Here is a 22,045-nt window from a genome sequence, read left to right on the forward strand (position 1 = left end):
TTGAAGAGAATCAGCTCTCATATTTTTTTCTTATATTGAGAGAAAAAAATCTTGATGTATGTTTTTGTACCAAGATATAAAATATATGTCACTAACCCTAAGTCTTTCTTAGAACATAAATAATTGTAGACATATATTGGTTTCTGGGACATTTGTACACTGTGGAATAAATTGATTGATTCAACTTTTATTTCCTATGGCAATTCCTGTTTTATGAACATTAAAAAAAGTAAGATGATATTCTGTGCACTTATGTTGCAAGTGTTCAACTAAAAAATGTCTAGAAGGAAGATTGCCTTTTATTGTGCTGCCTATACGATGTCTAAGGTATTATTTCAAATTTTGAATTTAATTTTATTTATATGTTTTTGACACCACTGTTTAGCACCCCTTATCGGTTATTTGGTGCAGTGGGCAGTTATTTTTTGGTGGAAGCGGAAGTGCCCAGGGAAAACCACAGACCTACTATAGGAAAACTGACAATCCTAGTCAATTAAGATTTGAGTTGAGTGCACCTGCAAGAGGGGGGTTCGAACTTACAACCTTATAGTGCTGATTGGCTAGTAATTACAGAAGAAACTACTTAGACCACTCAGCCAACTAGGCCCCCCTCGTATTGTGAATTTATCATAAATATCCATTCATATCACCTTAAAGTAATAATTTAGGATGACTGCATTTTTAATACACATGGTCATTGAATTTATACGAGCTTCACAAACTTACACAACTTGATGAAAGAAAACGAGAATGACTAATTGTTGCAATTTTATTAAATTTCGTTCTTTTTCAATTTCAGGATGTTGAGGCAGAAACAGCTGACTCTGTTATGTCTCTGTCCTTACAGAAGAAGGACAAGATATGCCTAGTGTGCGGGGACAAGGCCCTTGGTTATAACTTCAATGCCGTGTCCTGTGAATCATGTAAAGCATTCTTCCGTAGAAATGCTCATAAGGTACTTAATTTATTATGTAAAGCATTCTTCCGTAGAAATGCTTATAAGGTACTTAAGATAGTGCTATTCAAAATACAGTACTGTTGCTTTTTATGCTCGTAAGGTTATTAAGATTGTTAAATAACAATTTAAAATACAGGACTGTCACTTTTAATATGCTTATAAGGTACTTAAGATATTACTATTCAAAATACAGTACTGTTGCTTTTTATGCTCGTAAGGTTCTTAAAGATATTACAATTTAAAATACAATACTGTTGCCACTAGTGACTAATTTCAAAATGTATGAACATAAAAAAACGGAGATGTATGTTGTATGGTTGCCAATGAGACAACTATCAAACAGAGTTCAAATAAAGAAGAAAACAATTATAGGTCACCATACGGCCATCATGACAATAATGAAAAAAAAACATATAGTATTGTCATTAATTAATGGCCCAAACACAAAATGTGAAACTAACAACCTAATTAATACAATACAATTTATTCCAAAAAAAAAATATAATAGAAAGGAACGAATGACAACCATTGAGTTATAGGCATCTGACTTGGGACAGGCAGATAATAAATGTGTCCCAGTTAAACATATAATGTTGTTAGTGAAAGCTTATTTGTGATGTATACATATGGATATATATACAATATAAGGCAAAGGCCAGAAGTTTTTTTTCGTATGAGGATCAAAAACTGGAGAATATTAAGGCAAGATATATTTCAGACATCCATCTAATATTGTTTTTATAATAACTTAAAGCTCAATTTTAGTTATTTTAACATAGAAATAAAACCTTATTTTCTACACTATACGAGCCCTATATTGTGAAGAGAAGTGAGGTGACATGAAATGGTCATTACACGGAATTTAACTTTGTTACTATATTTGGGAATGAAGACAACAGGAAGTTAGCTAGCCTCAGTATGCATGTTTGTATTTTAAAATGAATTGTTTATATTGTCCATAAACAATAGATATAGGAAGATGTGGTGTGAGTGCCAATGAGACAACCCTCTATCCAAATTACAATTTATAAAAGTAAACCATTATAGGTCAATGTACGGCCTTCAACAGGAGCCTCGTCTCACACCGAACAACAAACTATAAAGGGCCCCAAAATTTCTAGTGTTAAACCATTCAAACGGGAAAACCAAGTTTGTTTTAGTAAGTGAAAAATTACAAGGATATAAAGTGTTATTTTTTTTTAGAATGATATGTTCACATTGTCCATAAATAAGTTTGTTTTTTTAAACACAAGATAAAAGGTCATTGACCTAGCCAATCCTTCCATGTACAGTTTGATGCAAGAAAAATACATTATTAATGATTAAAATGTCTGACGTTTTGACATTAATGTGAGGGATGGTATTTTATTGCAAAGTGTTAGAAGCTTGGAAATACCATATAAGTTTTAAAATAAAGCCAGTCGTCTGACCATGGAATAGCTATATTGTAGGCTTAGGGACTATTATGATTTATAATATTACATTAGTTCCGATGAACTAAGCCTAAGGCAATTTCAGAGTCCAATTAAAATCTTACATATAAAAAAAAAAAAGATGTGGTATGATTGCCAATGAGAAAACTCTCCTCAAGAGAACAAAATGACACAGAAATTAACAGCTATAAGTCACCGTTAAAACATTCTTTGTATAATGCTGCCGAACAATGCCTTGTAGTTGCTTTTTTTTTTACCAGCACCATGGGTTACTTTTTTCAGGATCAGAAAACAACGTAAGGGTAGGGAATAAATGTTTTAAAAAGGAATTTGAGAGAAAAACATGCATACAATGCTGATAATTTACTGAAACGGACTGTACATCTCACTGATACACATAGTTAATATGGCTTCTACTAACGAAAGCTCCATTTGGAGTTAATGTGTTTAGAGACCACTTATGTCAGTACACCTTTCCTATATTGCCTATTGATTTTTCACTGACATAGGAGCTCTAAGTATAAGCCTAGCGATTACCTGAAATTGATGTATATATGTAATACCTACATTACAAACTTTTAAGGTGTTGAAAACCTTTTAACACTGAGGATTAATATTCATCTACCTTTGATCTTAAAAGGAGTACTAAAGGCTTAAATGAAGCATTCTCTCAATAAGAACCCCCCCCCTCCCTTTTAACCAAATTTTGTTTGGTTAGGGGGGGGTAATAGTTTTGACTTTATGTTTTGGCGTATCACAAGCTAAAACGTCAAGACTGCATGACCACCATGAAATACTATTATTAGACTTGATATTCAGGTGTATGATAAGCCAAAGATCAAGACTGCATGACAACCATGAATTACTATTTCATGACTTGATATTCAGGTGTATCATAAGCCTGAGATCAAGACTGCATGACTACTAGGAAGTACTATTTCAAGACTTGATATCTAGGTATATCATAAGCTAAAGATCAAGACTTAATGATAAACATATACTTCTTAAATTATTAAAACACCCTTTACCCAATGCTAAAGCCCAAATCTGGTTATATCATCAGGTCACATGTTTACTGTATAATGTCAAAATGTTTACTGTAACATGTCAAAAAGTTTACTGTAACATGTACATTTAGCTAATTAAAGATAACTGTAACTATGGGAAATCCCACTGGGATTTACTGGGATTTTCCACTGAAAGGATAATTGAACCTGTTTAGATATCAACCACTGGATAACTTTGGTCCACGGTACTGTTAACTCTGAACCGCTTGTTAACTCAACCACCGGTTAAATCTGAACCGCTGGTTAACTCAACCGCCGCTATATAAAAAGGGTGCAAACATTAATCCACCATTCTGCCTCTGATGAAGGTCCTTTTTGGAATGAAACTGGTCAGGTTATGAAATATCACCAGGCGCTGTTAATTATGTGTATTGGTATACATACTATATTTTTAGGATTTAAATCTACTTTATCTACATTATAAGTCAATGTTATAAAAACAATGTTTAATCCAAGAGTTTCCTGTTAGCTCTTAGATACATGATACTATAATGATAAATGATATAAAAGATGTTGGAGATGTCTAAATATTAGCATGTTATCGTCAATAATTCTTGTGACATACTGTGTTGCAGCATTAAAAGATGCACCAGAGATACTATTTTTAGTCACATGATTTTAAGAATGTTTATTTCCATTAAATGGGCTCACAAGGAGCATAGTACAATATAAGACATAAATAAGACAATAACAAGAAGAAACATGACAATAGTCTAGTATACACACAGTTTGAACATCATGAACTGCACAATACATAAATATATATATATTTCCTCCTTCTCAGGCACACCCAAACATGAAAATTTTTCTAAAATAAATTGGCAGTGTGTTGGATCTTTAGCTTAAATGTAAAACTAAAAGCCACGAAGGGATGGTGCTGCATGGCAAGGTGGGAGATAGACTCACATGGAATACATGAATGTAACATAGATAATTTGGTTATGATTTTAAAATTAAAATTTTATTGAAAATCTATAAAGGCGTTGATGCAAAAAGAACTTGAAAATCAGACTAGAATTATGAATATTAATAAAGGACATTTTAGATTGGTGATATTTAAATATCTTTAAAGAGTTCATTTTAACTATGCTTTTGTTAAATCTGAAACAAGATAATTATATACATGATATGATATAAATAGTTATGTCAAGGCTTATGAAGTCAAGGTTTCTATAATTTATGAGTATAAATACTTATCTGAAATAATAATAACTTATAAGATTAATCACCTCATGCTTATAATAAATGTATTTTCTTGTGTCTTTCTAATAATAATTGAAAAAAAGAGGACTTTTGCTTAATAAAATATACAGCCAGAGATTGAGTGACACTCATATATGTCTATAGAAGATGTGGTATGAGTGCCAATGAGACAACTCTCCATCCATTTAGTCACAATTTGTATTTTTAAGTTAACAATTATAGGTCAAAGTACAGCCTGCAACATGGAGCATTGGCTCACATCGAAAAGCAAGCTATAAAGGGTCCCAAAAAATTAGATCTGGCATACTTTACCCTCCACAAGAGACCAAGTGATGTTAGGTCACTTTGCACTTCAACAATGAGCAAAAACAATACCAGTACCTCAAAAACTATGCATGAATAATTTGGTTTAATCATAATTTTCTGAGCTAAATCAACTGTAGACAAAGTTTAAGTTAGGATGCAGTATCCTGAAAGTATTGATGATGTCTTAAAAAAATTTATGCACACAAAAATTTTATATTATAACTGTACCTTAATTTCTTGAGTTTTTAGAAATAAAGGATAAAAATGTTGATAAAAATTTGACTTTACCTTATTTTCTTAAGTTTAACATAGATTTGAAGAAATTATAATGTATATAAAGATTGAAATGTGACTTTTCTTATATCCCACAAATGTAAGAAATGTAAAAAAACACCTTATAAAATTTTTCTACCTATTAAATCTTTTAAATTACTTAAAGTCCTTTTGTTGAATTGTCCATTAAAATGTTTTGAAGAAAATTTGACCAAAATATCAACAATAATTAACATGCAGTATATAAATATATGAGCTGTGACTGTCTATAAGCCAGAAGCAGTTGTAAACCTAGTTTTCCAAAGTATAAGTACAAATATTAAAATGGTGAAGTACGGTGTGCAGGGCAACATTTTCTTTGCAATTAATTATGAACCATAGTCCATCCAACCAATGCTTGTCAAATTTGGAGGTAGAAGATTGATATGAACGATTTTTTCATTTATGGTTCAGGAGTTATGGTCCTTGACTGATTGAAATATGATGTTTTACATCATTTCCAAGCAAATTTATAAACTGTTCAACCAATGCTTTTAAAATTTTTAATATGTCATTAAAATTACTGATGAAAAATGGGGGTCAAAGTTTCATATTAAAATTTTCACTTTTTTTTGTTCAGGAATTATGATATTTAATTTTTGATAGATTGTTAAATAATAAATAGACACAGAACGTGGCAGGTTAAACAAGTTTAAAGTGCTGTTCATTTGAATACATCAATTCCATTCTGCTGTAAACAATGGTTACCCTCAAATACTCCCCCCCCCCCCCCCCCCCAAAAAAAAAAAAAAAAACCAAGTTTGCTTTCCTGTCTTTGACAGCTACTTCCAGTTCTTGTTTTGTTGTTGACATTGTTATTGTAATTGGGCTGACATGTATCTTAGTTTTCTCATGTAGTGATAAGTGTGTTAATCACTATTGTCTTTCATAGGAAGGTGTCATAGAAAAATAAAAAACTAGCCTTTCTAGACGTCATAATTATTTGGACTAGTTCCATTCCTCTCCATTCTTGTTAAAGAATACACCTTGCAACTTCCAGGCATACTTCACACTGTATCTTCTGTGAGTCAGTTCAAACTGGTCAGAAACAAGAACCAATTCAGGGGTTGAATTTAAGCTTTTTTGTGTACTGGTCAGCCGGACCAGTTGACTGAAAACTCTACTGGTCCGGCTCCAAATCTACTGGCCCTGCAAAAATGACATTCATGATTTGACAAACGCTAATACAAAAAAATGTATAAATGATAGATGTTTAATTTGATTTTGATGTTTACGTTTACATAAGTTAGACAGGAACAAAGGGATAGTCTTGATTCTGATTTTGATAAAGGCTTTTATAATCTCTATGATTTCTTTATCAAAATCAGGATCAAGGACAGAAAAGATATCAACATTGTCTTCCACGTCATAGCAATCCTCACGACGACCATAAGGTGCCTGACTGGGTCGTCTGGAGCACTGTCCAGAAATTTTCCACATTTTAATAGCCAGGACCGGATCAAATGATGCTTTATCTTCAGTGTGAAACATAATGAATAAAAGATCTGATCATAGATGTAAGATATTACATCTATGATCTGATAGAACAGTTGGACGCAATTTTGATCGCCAATCATTCTTTCACATGTTGTACAGTTCATTAAATTCGGATCTATTATATAATTCAACCATTCATGATCTTTTTCCCATGATTTTTGGTATTTGCGTTTTCTTTTGTCAATTTCATATACTTAATTTCGGTCTTCCATTTGATTTTCACTTATTTGATTTTTTTTTTGTCCGCCGGTTTATTTACTCCTTCCAAAAATTTCCACATTTTATATTGTTGTGAAGGACGCTCACCCGAGATATTAATTAACTTGATCAATTGTAATACCCCCAGTACCATGTATTTTATTTCACAGGTAAATTGTTTTGTAAACAAACGAAGATTGCGATGCAATCAGTGATTTTTATCGCCAAAGGAGTAGAGGCATTAAGGTAGTACCTAACACTACAGGGAGATAATTCTGTAAAAATGACGTTGTGTTCATAAGGGGAAATTAAGCTTCTCAATGATCAAAATAAGTGTTTGTCAAACTGCTATATAACCAGTGTAATTTTTCTGATAAAACGGTTGGTTCAAATTTTTTGCAATTTTTATACTTTTGTCAAACGGTTAAAGTAAATACTTTGTCAAAATTTTTAAAAAATTAAACAAGCCAAACTAATTTTAGTTAAAGTGTTGGGTACCACCTTAAGGCCTAGTTTTGGCCCAAGAAAATAAAATGTTTGATAACCATTTCAAATTGGCACATAATGTTTAGAAATGCATTGGGTCAAGAAATATAAATGAAAAACTTAAAGATGTTTATCTGATGACGTAACAATTACGTCATAATATGTACTGTTTTCACAAAATCGATGAAAAACTACAGAATTTATGCAGTTTTCTATCTTTATTTCCGTTGCGGAAACATCATGCGCAGCCAAAAAACAACAAAATAATTTAACTGAAGCTTTATTATAACTATTGGCATAATCTCACCAAATATAAAGTTGTTTCTTTGGTGTGCACATACTTTTTAATCTAAAATATACTTAAAATATGATGAAAAAACAAGGAAAATCACGAAATTTAACATATTATGCAAATTAAGTCATGATTTGTTGCCATGGTAACTTGTTTGATGTCAAATTTGTTTTGTTTTTCTTAGTTCCTTATACCTTAGTCAAGTTTTCAGTTATTTAAGAATATGTATGATAACTTATAAATTTGCAGTAATATTTGGGCCAAATAAGGGCCTTATTGCCCCTACTCCTTTCTACTGGTCCGCCTGACCACCAGCTGACAAAATCTACTGGTCCGACGCACATTCTACTGGTCCCGGACCACCGGAGCAGCGCTAATTTTGACCCCTCCAGTATAACAAAATGTGTAATTACAAAATTTGAAGCACACATATTATATTTTTGGTGGGGATTGTTTGTTAGACATCTTTTTTCCTAATTTTTTGGGGGTAATTTTGTCCTAAAAATTACTAAAACCAAAAGTATATATTTTCTTGCTGAAATGGGTCTTCAGCTGTTTTTTGGTGATGGTCATATTGTTGTCTCTTTGACTCAATCCCCATTTCCATTCTCTATTTTATTTATATTATTTAAAAAATTTGAGGATTTGTAGATTGTATGTGATTTATACACACTTGATCAATTTAGAAATTTCGCTTTAAAGACTTATATCATTTCTGTGTCAAAATGATATAAGTATTAAACACAGAAAGATGTGGGTATATTTTAGGAGAAAACAAGCCCCTGACACAATAAATCAAAAGGCCCCTAGAGGTTGATATGCTGTCTTCAATAAAAGACATGTTGTAAAGCCCACAACTCATTTGTTCATAATAAAATTAATGAATAAAATTGTACTGCAATCTCATTACAATTTCATTGATAAGTTTATTCCTTCTGGACAGCTGATGCAAATTAATTGGTAACAGTTTTAGAATTTAAGAATTGAAATGTCACCATTAGAGTCAATGAAATTGAGAGCTCAGAATTCCTCTAGGGGCTTGAAACCACAGATGCTTAACTCTTAGAGTACAGATAGCTGAAACATTAATGAAGATTCATTGATACGACTGTTAAATAGTCACTAATTAGATTACATACTTCATTGATGGTAATTTACATAATGGCTTACTGACATAAACCATTGGAAAATTAAGTCTGAGGTGGGTGGATTTGTGTCACTTTGACATATTTAGTATTGACAAAATGGTTTGATATCCCTGAAACACAAAAACTATGAAATAAAAGTAAATTCACCTGATTTTTAAAGTATCACTATAAGTTAATCAAATTAAAAGGTCTAGTTTTAGCATTGAAGCAAATTGAAATGTACAATTTAAGAATTAAAAGTTTTAAAATAAGTTATATAAGTTCAAGGACTTTTTTTATGAGTAACTATATTTATTTAAAATAGTATAAGAATTGAAATGTCATCATAAGAATCAAGTTTTTTGAGAGCTCAAAATTTCTCTAGGAGTTTGAAACCACAGATTTTTAATTCTTAGAGAAGAGAGTAAAGATAGCTGAAACATTAAAGAAGATTCATTGATACCACTTTTAAATAAATTTTTAATTTAATCACATGCTTCATTGATACTAATGTCATATAGTGGTTTACTGACATACCAGTGGAATATTAAGTTGGGAGGTGGGAGGATTTGTGTCATTCTGACAAATTTAGTATTGACAAAATGATTTCAGAAACTAAGAAATTAAAGTAAAATCACATGATTTATGTATCACAAAGTTAATCAAACTAAAATGTCTAGTTTTAGCATTGAAGCAAATAAAGAATTAATTTATGAATTAAAAATTGTAAAATAAGTCTTTAAGTTCAGAGACAGTTTTATGAGTATAAATATTTATTAAGGAAATTTCAAGTCTTTTGCTGTTTTGCATTCTCCATGACTTTTTATGAAGGCTTTGATATTTGTTGACAGTCCTAAATTAGGGAGATTTTGGCTAGAAAATGAGGATTGATTTTTAAAGCTATAAATAATTAGATGTGGTATGAGTGCCAATGAGACAACACTTAAGTTTGAAAATAAGTTATATTGATAAATGCTGTGAATGTTAAACTGATTGACACCACTGGCACTCAGACTACCCAAACTAAACTAGGATAATTGCAGAATCCTGTCACAGACTTGCTGTATACAAACATGCTGCATGCAAACATCATAACTTTTTTAGCTCACCTTGTCCGAAGGGCCAAGTGAGCTTTTCCCATCACTTTGCGTCCGGCGTCCGTCGTCCTGCGTCCGTCGTCGTTAACTTTTACAAAAATCTTCTCCTCTGAAACTACTAAGCCAAATTTAATCAAACTTGGCCACAATCATCATTGGGGTATCTAGTTTAAAAAATGTGTCCGGTGACCCCGCCAACCAACCAAGATGGCCGCCATGGCTAAAAATAGAACATAGGGGTAAAATGCAGTTTTTGGCTTATAACTCAAAAACCAAAGCATTTAGAGCAAATCTGACATGGGGTAAAATTGTTTATCAGGTCAAGATCTATCTGCCCTGAAATTTTCAGATGAATCGGACAACCCGTTGATGGGTTGCTGCCCCTGAATTGGTAATTTTATGGAAATTTTGCTGTTTTTGGTTATTATCTTGAATATTATTATAGATAGAGATAAACTGTAAACAGCAATAATGTTCAGCAAAGTAAGATTTACAAATAAGTCAACATGACCGAAATGGTCAGTTGACCCCTTAAGGAGTTATTGCCCTTTATAGTCAATTTTTAACCATTTTTCGTAAATCTTAGTGATCTTTTACAAAAATCTTCTCCTCTGAAACTACTGGGCTAAATTAATCCAAACTTGGCCACAATCATCTTTGGGGTATGTAGTTTAAAAAATATGTCCGGTGACCCGGCCATCCAACCAAGATGGCTGCCATGGCTAAATATAGGACATAGGGGTAAAATGCAGTTTTTGGCTTATAACTCAAAAATCAAAGCATTTAGAGCAAATCTGACGGAGTGAAATTGTTTATCATGTCAAGATCTATCTGCCCTGAAATTTTCAGATGGATCCGACAACCGGTTGTTGGGTTGCTGCCCCATAATTGGTAATTTTAAGAAAATTTTGACGTTTTTTGTTATTATCTTGAATATTATTATAGATAGAGATAAACTGTAAACAGCAATAATGTACAGCAAAGTAAGACCTAAAGATAAGTCAAACATGACAAAAATGGTCAGTTGACCCCCTAAGGAGTTATTGTCCTTTATAGTCAATTTTTAACAATTTTCATAAAATTTGTAAATTTTTACTAACATTTTCCACTGAAACTACTGGGCCAAGATCATTATAGATAGAGATAATTGTAAGGAGCAAGAATGTTCAGTAAAGTAAGATGTACAAACACATCACCATCACCTAAACACAATTTTGTCATGAATCCATCTGCTTCCTTTGTTTAATATTCACATATACCAAGGTGAGCGACACAGGCTCTTTAGAGCCTCTAGTTATTTTGCAAGATACCTGTTGCATTCTTTGAAAAGGTTGTTGTACTTTCTGCAACAACCTTCATGCATGCTAGACTGAGACATTTATAAAGCTTGTTACAATTATCTAATACATGTCTTAATTTTTGTTTTGCTCAATGCATCTGTAAGAAGCTTCAAACTAATATATAATACTCATAAGATTTTTTTTTTATTGTTTCCTCTGATAAAAGTCCTGTATGCAAGAGATAGATGTTCTTATTTCTGTCCATGTCATTGTTTAGGTGTTATTTTACAAAACCAAAAACAGTTAAACAGTGTCATTAAATCTATTTCAATTTTTGTCAGTTTTATTTGCCGTGGACACAATTTCGCCGTTTTATGATTTTGAGGTGTAAAAACTTCAAAGGATGGTTGAAATTGAAGAAATATGCCGGTAAATTATATATTTATAACAAATATGATTATTTTTGAAAATGAGACCAAATTTCGGCACATACCGCAAAGGACCGAAAAACGGACAACGATTTTCAGCCAATTTCCTGAATGAAAAAAACCTGATTTCAAAGAACTATTTCTTTAGATATTCTTTGACTGATTGCCCTAAATTTCATTTTTTTACACCTTTCAAATGTCTGTTTAATATTTCATCTATAATGAAATTTATTTGATAAATATTGTTTAAAGCTGCAGTTATTTGGTTTTAAATAGATGTGTAACAACGGCGAATATGTGTCCCCCATTGACAAAACATCAGGAAATTTCAAACACCCTTTAATCCAACATTTGAGATGATTTTTCTCAAAACAAACACGTTTTAAAGCTTAGAATATTTTGCATTTGAAGTTATCTTCATATAGAAATATCAGTATACCTCAAAAACATAAAGACCTGAACATAAACTGAAGAAAACATGGAAAGATGTGGCGAAAACGAGCACCCCACTCACTCTAACTAAACTAGTTTTTTTTCTCAAATTAATATTTTTTTTTAACACTTTTTTTTGTAAACCTATCTAATAAAGTTTTTACAATTTGATTGAATGATGTGTTAAATCATTTAAATTTTAGGAAATTTTCAAGGCTGGTGAGAAGTAGCTTTGATGATCAAAATATTATATAAAAAACAATGTGAAATTTAGCAAAGGTATTTTCTGTTTTCTTATTTCCTTGTGAATCCTGGAGAGCTTTTAATTTTCGTGGTAAAAAGTGAAATATTTTACATGTTTTACAAATTAGGCAACCCCTGAAAAGCTCCACATGATGCCGCTTCATCAAAAGAAAAATTCCCTTAATTTTCACAGAGTTTTAAAACCAGTTCTTTTTATACATTTGATAACTTCAAAGTTTTAACAATAACATGTTTATAATTAAGTCTTTTTCTCTTCTAAAAAGCACAAAATGGTATTAACAGCTCATTAAATTAGTAAAAATAGTGTTATGCATGTTCATTATTATTGCTCCAGGTTTTTTTTTCATTTCCATTTATAGTTGAGTATCTCACTTTGAGGCACAATTAGAGATATTGAACCCTATATATTTATTAATATATGGATACATACATAAATTGTATGTTTTCAGTAGAAGCCAATGTATTGGCTGGCTTTAAATGTCATTCTAACTCACTTGAACAAGGCCCGGAAGGCACTATACTTTACAGTAAATGTCAATTACAAAATTTGTCAACAGAAATTTTGAATAAATATGTCAAACAAACCAACACCTTCTGGCAGGGACATACTGGTTAAGTTATCAGGATGGATACCGAAGTATGCTCCAGTTATTTAAAAAATATCATAAATCCAAAAATATAAAAGGACAACATCCTGGTTTTATATAAGGCAAGGAAATATTTTATTGTGGTTTTCATGTTTTGCCACTCAGAAATTTTTATAAGTTGCAACCATCCTCCTGCATTTGTATTTAAAAGTTGAATGCTTCTTTTATTGAGATGTAAATTAAAAGCGTCTTGTGTATAAACACTTCATTCTAAAATGTGTGCCAATCAAAACTTTTAAAACCCTGCACAATTACAGAAGACAAACCTTCATTTTTTTCTAATTACATTGTTTATGTTACAACCATGAAAAAACAATTGTTATCTTGAAAGCTTTTACCATTTTTCTCTGTGCTTTGTTGTGATGTTGTCATAGGAAGCACATGCAGTCAGGCATTTTGCATTTTATTGAGAAATGAAATGTCATTTTTGAATGCCTCATCTGATCATCATCAGCTAAACAAAGGTACAGATTCTTATGAAACATATACATGTAATGTAATATTGTAGATATATCTGTAGGCTAATAATGTTGTATGATTTTCTTTTTTTCGTAGACAATACGAGGGCGCTGTGAAGGAACATGTGAGGTCACAGTAGACTCAAGGTCATTCTGTAAAAAATGTCGTCTCAACAAATGTTTTACTGTTGGGATGAGAAAAGATATGATATTAAGTAAGTATAAAATTAGAATGAGGATAAATAACTGTTATTATTGCTCTTTTGTGCATTTTTCCTTTGATCTTTTTTTGTGATAATTTTTCATATCATGCTACTCGCTTAAGATGGAAAATTATCGCTAAAAACTAAGGAGGCATGTGGCGTTGCTAATGAAATTGACATGAAATTGACATAGGCAAAATAGCGATAAACAGATTATCATTGGTCATCTCAACTCGACTGCTTTTCTTGCTTTCGCCATACAGGCTCAAGCGAGAAAATCAATCTCATTGAGATGATAAACGATAATCTATAAATACATTGGTTTCAATGAAATAACATGATTTCTTCGTATTTTCAAATAGGATTATTTTTGACGTGAAATTAATAGTGAATATAATAATGGCTTTTTCAATATCTGAGACATCCTTTTCAACTCAAAACACTATTAGAATTCTAAGCCTGTTGATACAGTGTGTGATATTGAAAAAGCCATATAAGATACACTTTATTATTTATACTGTTAATTCACAAATTGTTTAGATTTTTGGAGAATGGAGAAAAAATTTGATTTCATGAAAATCTTCATAAGGATACTTGTATCATTATTAGAATGCAGGATGTCATTTGGATCCTTACCCATTCACATTATTCACACTAATAAATACCTCACAATAATTTCTGAATTATTACAGTATACCTCAAGTAGACGTTTTTTCACCATCTGGGGTTCAATAAAGTAATTTAAATCGTGACTGATCTCAATATCATCAGGGATGTCTGATACAACAAGATTACCATTGATCCTATTACAAATACAATTAACCTATATCTACAGAAAAGTAAAATTGAGAATGGAAATGGTGAATGTGTCAAAGAGACAACAACTCGACCATAGAGCAGACAACAACTGAAGGCCACCAATGGGTCTTTAATGCAGGGAGAAACTCTGGCACCCGAAGTTGTCCTTCAGCTAGCCCCTAAACAAATATATATACTAGTTCAGTGATAATGGACATCATACTAAACTCCGAATTGTACACAAGAAACTGAAATTAAAAGTATATTATAAATCCTATTTTTACACTCATCTGAGGTCATACAACAATGGGTGTTGACAAGACATAGTTGATGACATTATATGAAATAAATTGAGAACGAATAGAAACATGTAGTTTCCATATAAAAATAAAGAGATTTGGTATAATTGCCAATGAAATAACTCATCTACCAAGGTTTAAATGAAATGGATGTAAGCAATTATAGGTAACCATATGGCCTTCAGCAATGAGAAATACCCAAACTATAATGTATACCGAAGATTGATGATCTGAGTCCTTGATATTGAAAACTAAGGGATAAAATTACTGAAGCATGTCTAGTGGTTTATGGTCCCATTCCTCAACAAGAAAATATTCCCTTATATATCTTAGATATCATTTATGCACATCTTATTGACTTGAATCAGATCAGAGTTTATGGTATTACAGTAAAAAGAAACCAAATTATATTTATGAATGAAAGATATAAATGATTCATATACTTTTATTTCTGTGTGTACTCATTAGAAAAAAAAAGAAAATCATCACCAACACGTTATGCTTGTATTCACATGACGTAATTGAAGAAAATGTTGTAGTGAACTCTATATATTCGGTACATTTTCTTATTGGAAAAAATGACAGCATCTGTTACTGACCTGCGTCATCTCATAGACCAGCTTATGTCTATTTCTGAACTGAACGACATCTGGTTTCAAAATACTTCCTGCTTGTGAAATTGAATAATCATACATTTTTGTAATTGAAAAAGAACTTCATATAAAGAAAACTTATACATATTTGCTTAAATCTGAATCTAGTTTTGTTTTGGCCAAGACATTAACCTTTGGAACTTCAGCGAGTAGTATAAGTCAATGAATTTTTTATCTTAATGGTATGCTGCTTTTTTCAAATTTGACAATTGATGCTTATCTGATTTTGAAAGTGACTTGAAAAATCCTAATGTTTCTTTCTCTACTTATGAAATGTGTGAATTTTGTACAAATTATTTAAATATGTTTCATTTTATCTGTTTATTTATACAATAAAATAGATAGATTTAAAATGTCCATTCAATATATGCAGTTTTATAAGAAAGGATACAAGATGTGTCTTCAGAGTAAATTAACATAATTGATTATGCAAGTTTATTACATGCATGGTTTTCACTTGCAATTTCTAAGAATTTGAATTGAATAAAATTTCATATGATAAAAATGCACACTGAAATTAATATTCTCCTGGTATAAACCACCCATCAATGTAGACATAAAACCAATACTTGCACCAAATAACCAAGTATAGTCAATACTTGCACCAAATATCCAAGTATAGCCAATACTTGTACCAAATATCCACGTATACATAAACACTCTGAATATACACGCCATAAAAGGCTATAATAAATACCACATAAATAAGACTTTGTAAAGGGGATAGTCGCACGACAACGCCGATGCTCTATATTTAATAAGAAATAAACAAAATTCATACATATATATCTACACATATAATATATAGTTCAAACAACAGTATCAAACAAAAAACTCTCCAAATGAAAAGCTTAATAAACTTTAACCAGAATTAAAATTTACCAAAAAAATTCGACAGCTCAGATTGACGATGTCGTGTTGAATGATTACATAGGCAATAAAATACCGCGAAAATAATTTTGAAGCAGGAAAACATTACGCCCTCTATTCTACATATGATGAAGGCCAGGAGAAATTAATTTCATTCTGATGCACTGCCCGTTTAAACGAATGAAATTATAATTCTTTTGTTTACATTGATAATATTAATAATGATGTGATAAATATATAAAAAAAAAAAGGAGATATGGTATAATTGCCAATGAGACAGCTATCAAAAGTACTTTAAAGCATAACCAATATCGAACTTGTTTTCATATTTAAGTTCACTTTTGTAAAAATGAATTAGGCTAGATATTTTTAGACAACAGGGGCATTAAGTGATATGTCCATCCTTCTGTCGTCCTGTTTTTTTCCTCCTTTTTTCTGTCTTGTATTTTGTTTCCTTCTGTCTCTGTTGCTGTCTTTCTTTCCTTTCATCTTTCTATCCTTCCATCTTTCTACATTCCCATCCCATTTTCATTTGTTTTAGAAAGCTTGAGCAGGGAAATTTATGTCCTCAGACACAATTTCTTTGATTTTTATTTGTTGAAGGAAGCCTTTGAAAAATATGCAGAAAAAGTTTCTGCCACGTCAGATGATTGATGCAGGCTTGTTTCAGCCTCTTTTCTAAAGTAATTAGGATTGTACATGTTGTTTGTATTGCCTTGAAACATGTAACCAATAATGAGGTAATATAATCAGAACTTTATTGTAATGTTATACAGCACAAACTCATTATTTTCAAAGACCATATAAGCTTTAAAAAAAATCAATTATGTTGCTAATATGCATGCTTATGATAGTTCACATGCAGCTGATATAAATCTGATTTATACAGCTGCCTTGAAAGTAAGGCAGCTTATATATTGGAAAATTTTCATTTTTTTCTTACTTGCTGATAATTTAAAAACAAACAAACCAGGAAGTAGATGGTAAATGCAAAAAAGATGAAAAAACAACCAAACCTGACAAGGAAGGCCAATGAGCTACATATATGTAATGCTGTCAAGTTTTTTCTATAACTTATGTCACAAATCAGGTAGAAAAACATGAAGGCTGCATCGTGTATTAATAAACTCATCATACATACCAGGATTGAAATTTTGTATTTGAGCCAGACACACACTTTGTCTACAAAAGACTCATTAGTGACGCTCAAATCTAGAAATGTTAAAAAGGCCGAAAAAAGTATGCAGTTGAAGAGCATTGAGTAATTTTGTATAAAGATGGTCACCATTTTACTTTCCACATGAAATAGTCTTAAGTACGGTCACCATTTTACTTTCCACATGATATAGTCTTAAAGTACCTTTTAACCAAATATGTCTAGATTTAAACACTAGCATGAACTATTAAACACAGGTCAAGTTGTTTTTTTGATGCTATGGACAGGGATGTTCTAAGAACCATAGCCCATTTGACCTACCGAAATATAATACGTGACCGTAATGAATAATAAACTGGGATTTCTTTTCTTAGATGATAATTCATTCAAGTACCTTTTGGCTGTATTTATTGAAATTTCAATCTCAATGTCATGAAATATGTCAAGTTCTACTCCGAATGATTTGACAAACATGTTTTCGTTTAAAAGACAATTACCATTGTTACCGTAAAAATGGGTGATAATTCATGTACCTTTTGACTAAATCTTTTTTTAATTTTAATACTTGTTACATTGTAATGTAATGAACCATGATTGGAAATCTATTAATAATTTTACAAGCTGTTGTACACTAGAAAATACAGGTCATAAGTTTGATTTAAATGGTCTTGGCATTTATTGCTCAAGGTTAATGCCTGTTGGTTATTTTTTATCCCCCAGCCTATATATGATAATGGGGGTGCATTATTTTTTTTAAATATTTTGAGGCTGTGAAAGTTAACACCTAATTTAAGTTTAATTTTGATTTTAATAACATCACAGCTAGCCTTTTTTTAGTTTTTTATTTAGAATTTAATAACCCCTTCAGCAAAATTGATCAGCAATACAAGATCAACAAAAACAATATAATATATTTAGTCATAAAATAAAAACAACAAGGTCAGTAATAAACGGAATGATATATTAAAGGAAAGGAATTTAAATGTGCATACATCTGATCAAAATCAATTAAATAATCACAATCTTCTTAAACAAAAATTACTTTAAATCATCAGAATACTAACTAACTAAAGTTTTGTTCAAGTAAAAATGACAGCCAACTTATAATTAGACTACTATATATAACTTTATTTCCTCTGTCATATTATATATGTTTATAAATTATATTCATATTTTCGGTTGTATTAATTGGTCTGTAATGTATTAGAGTGGCTACTGTTGATTTTGCACATAGATCCAGTCAAGAGTCACATACTATATATATACAGTTGTTAGCCAATTCCATTTAATTCTAATCTCATTTCTGGAAAATACAAAATTTTTCGTTTATTATTATTATTTTTTTTTAACAGATGAGGAACAAAAAAAAAAAAACAGAAAAAAATACAAAAAATATAGCTTATAAATTATTTTTCTTTATTTTGCAGACGAGGAACAAAAGAAACAGAGAAAACAAAAGATAATTATCAACAAATTACGTAAACATGGTCAACTACCTCCAGAAGACACTTATGCTGCTTCTCCTCAGGACTTCGCTGATACATTTCAGGACCAAATTAAAAATCAGTCGTTCGAGGATCTTCGTTCCACATTCCCAAGGTTATCAGACAGTGATTTGTTAATGCTCATGAAACTGAAATCAGAAAATGAAAATGTATCGTGTTCCGTAACTGCTGACATTTCCAATAAGTATCCAGCTTGGAATGAAAGTCAGGAACTTGTTCGCGATATTATATCACAGTTTCCTGATATGGAAAAGGGAATTATCATAGAATTGAGACGAGCTCATGAACAAACTGAATTCTTGGGAAATACACAAACAGTTTTGAAAAACTCCCCAAAAAATACTACCGATTTTGTTAATGTTGCTGAAGGCTTTGTTCGTAGAATTATCAAGTTGTCCAAATATATAGAATTTTTTAAGATGATAAATAAAGAAGATCAGATAGGATTATTAAAAGGTAGTGTTGTAGAAATTTTGATGTTACGATCAGCAGTCAACTTTGATGTTCAGACTGAAACATGGTCTTTAAATACTAAAAATATTTTATCTGCGTCTATGAATGACAGGAAATCATCCACATCCACATCTACATCCACAATGAGTTCTGAGATTAACTCCCCTGTCTCTCCAGATTCTGCCTCTTCTTCAGTTTCCGAAACTAAAAATTCTTTTTTCCCAGGTAACAGCGGAGGAGGTGTTGATATGAGTATGATTAATTCTATGAGAGAGCATGCCCAGAGAATGGGTTATGACATAGAGAGTCTAAGGGAACGCGCTGCTAGTTTTGGATTTGATGTATCAAAAATGGCGGGAATGGGAGTTTCTGAATTATCAAGGAGTGCTGATTCACCTGCTCAAACTGTTGGAATTGATCTCTCCAGAAAATCTGGAAACGTAGAAAAAGAAGAATCGAAAATAAGTGCCAATATACTCAAAATGGGAAACCCTGAAGCACAGAGCATGTTTTTGACATATTCCAAATTTGTGAAGTCCTTGATGAGAGTTATACATGGAGATTTGTTAGTTCTGAAACTGTTAATTATGTTATCTTTATTTTCTGCTGACAGACCAGGATTACAACAGCAGGATAAGATTCAAGAAATACAGGAATGTTATGCTAAAATTCTTCAAAGATACGTCAAAGATAGGTTTCCAGAGGATAGTACATTGTTTGCCAAGATTATTATGAAGCTGACGGACCTAAGGAATATAAATGAAGTTCATACTAAAATGTTACTGAAAATGAAATTAGATTCTATAGAACCTTTATTGATAGAGATATTTGACTTGCCAAGTTAAGAGAACATTTGCTCAATGTGATTGGTGTTTTTCACAAATGTTGGGATAGGATGAAAGGGTTTATTTTTATTGTTATTATTTTACATTGTTTATGTGCTATTTTCATTGACAACATTTCGTTCTATAGATTGATATACCAAAAGTTTTGTGTAAAATACACATACATTTATTTAAAGTTAGGGGAAAGGATTTAAATTTGACTTTGAATTTTGAATATAGTAAGTTTAATTTTGACCTTGATATTAAAAATGTTAAGTTCAATTTTGACCTTGATTTTAAAATATTACTTCACGTTATACTTGGTCTGCGTCATATCTTTCTGTGAATACACAACAACAAACATCAATAAGCCATAGATATATTGCATAATAGTTATAGCATAAATAAGTTCGGGAATATTGCCCATTCAAATGTACTGAAAAAATAATCTTTGTCTTGGTTTACAATATATAGCAAAACATTTTACTATTATTCCACCATACTACTTTTTGACATTGAAACTGACATCAATTATTTTTTTTAACAAATGATAAAATCTCTATTTATTTTACAATTCACTGATTTAACCCATTGACGTCTTTCTATACAAAAAGTCTGCTCTAAATTAAAATATTAAAGATCTCACAATAGAAAATCGTACGTAGACACTAGGAATAACATTTTGCATAATAACAACAAAACTTGTTTACTTGCTCAGAGGAACTCTGCTGATAATTAGATATATAAATAGATAGTTTTCTTATGATTAATTAATGAGAAGGAAAAATATTGGGTCATTTTACAGTAAAAATGTATTGATTTGTTTAATGGGTCTGTCATGGCATGCATGATACTAAGTACATGTGTAGGTACCTAATTAATAAGGGGAAAGTTACGGATTCTAAGGCTTCAAAAGCTTCTCTATGTTATATGCATGAACGTTTTCTGAAATTTGACAGATTAACAGATTTTGACATTTTGTTACATTCCTTTACTAGATATTTAGTTTTTCTGCAGTATCTGATTTTGGTTGAAAATCCATGATGATAAAATTCCTATAAAAAAGTGAAAAAGCAAAATAAAAGGAATTCTATTTCTTATTACAAAGTGAAATAAAAGATAAAAATCTAATAACATGATGAAATAATGATGAATTCAGATAATTACTTGAAACAATAGAAATTTTTTGATTACTAAGTAAAACAAACCTTACTTAGAGATAGATTTAGATAACAAAATGAAACAAAACTAGATTTGTAATTGCTAGCAATAACGGATGGCACCCTCGTCCCCCCATTGCCAGGCGAGCGGCAGCCATTTTTGGAAATTCCAAAGTCAAAGAAGGCATCTACCCTTGCAAGTTATCATTTTTGCAAAATTTCATTAAGTTTGAAGCATTTTGAAATTTTGGACAATTTTGCTGTTTCCATGGTTACGGCGGCCATTTTGGAAATTCCAACTTCAAAATGCAACTCCGCACATGTCAGTCACTATTCCTGTAAAGTTTCATCCAGTTTGCAGCACTTAAATTTTTTTGGAAATTTTGAACATTTGTGCTGCAACCATGGTTACAGTAGATAATTCCAAAATTCTAAAAGCGTACATCTCATTGCCACATGTCATGTTATATCTCAGTACAGTTTCATTTACTTTGATGCACTACTCTCTGAGAAAATGCTGATTTTATGCATTTTTCCATAGGGTCAATGCAAAACTTGGCCCTAGTTTCCATGACAACGGCGGCCATTTTGAACTATCCAAATATTGTCTTGACATCTTGGCTTACTGGAGAACATTTT

At 31.3% G+C, this 22,045-nt stretch overlaps 1 protein-coding gene across 2 annotated transcripts in view; it reads left to right on the forward strand.

The window, feature by feature from the left end:
- Positions 1-21,494, forward strand: part of LOC139523445 (vitamin D3 receptor B-like) — a 79,857-nt gene extending 58,363 nt beyond the window's left edge. For both annotated transcript variants that reach the window (XM_071317492.1, XM_071317493.1), the window contains 3 exons: positions 800-955; positions 13,583-13,700; positions 18,892-21,494. In XM_071317492.1, coding sequence (XP_071173593.1) covers positions 800-955; positions 13,583-13,700; positions 18,892-20,267 — 1,650 coding nt within the window. In that variant the 3' untranslated portion in view covers positions 20,268-21,494. The remainder of the gene's footprint in view (positions 1-799; positions 956-13,582; positions 13,701-18,891) is intronic.
- Positions 21,495-22,045: the final 551 nt, after the last annotated feature.

Source organism: Mytilus edulis, chromosome 5, assembly GCF_963676685.1.
Source record: "Mytilus edulis chromosome 5, xbMytEdul2.2, whole genome shotgun sequence".
Taxonomy (NCBI): domain Eukaryota; kingdom Metazoa; phylum Mollusca; class Bivalvia; order Mytilida; family Mytilidae; genus Mytilus; species Mytilus edulis.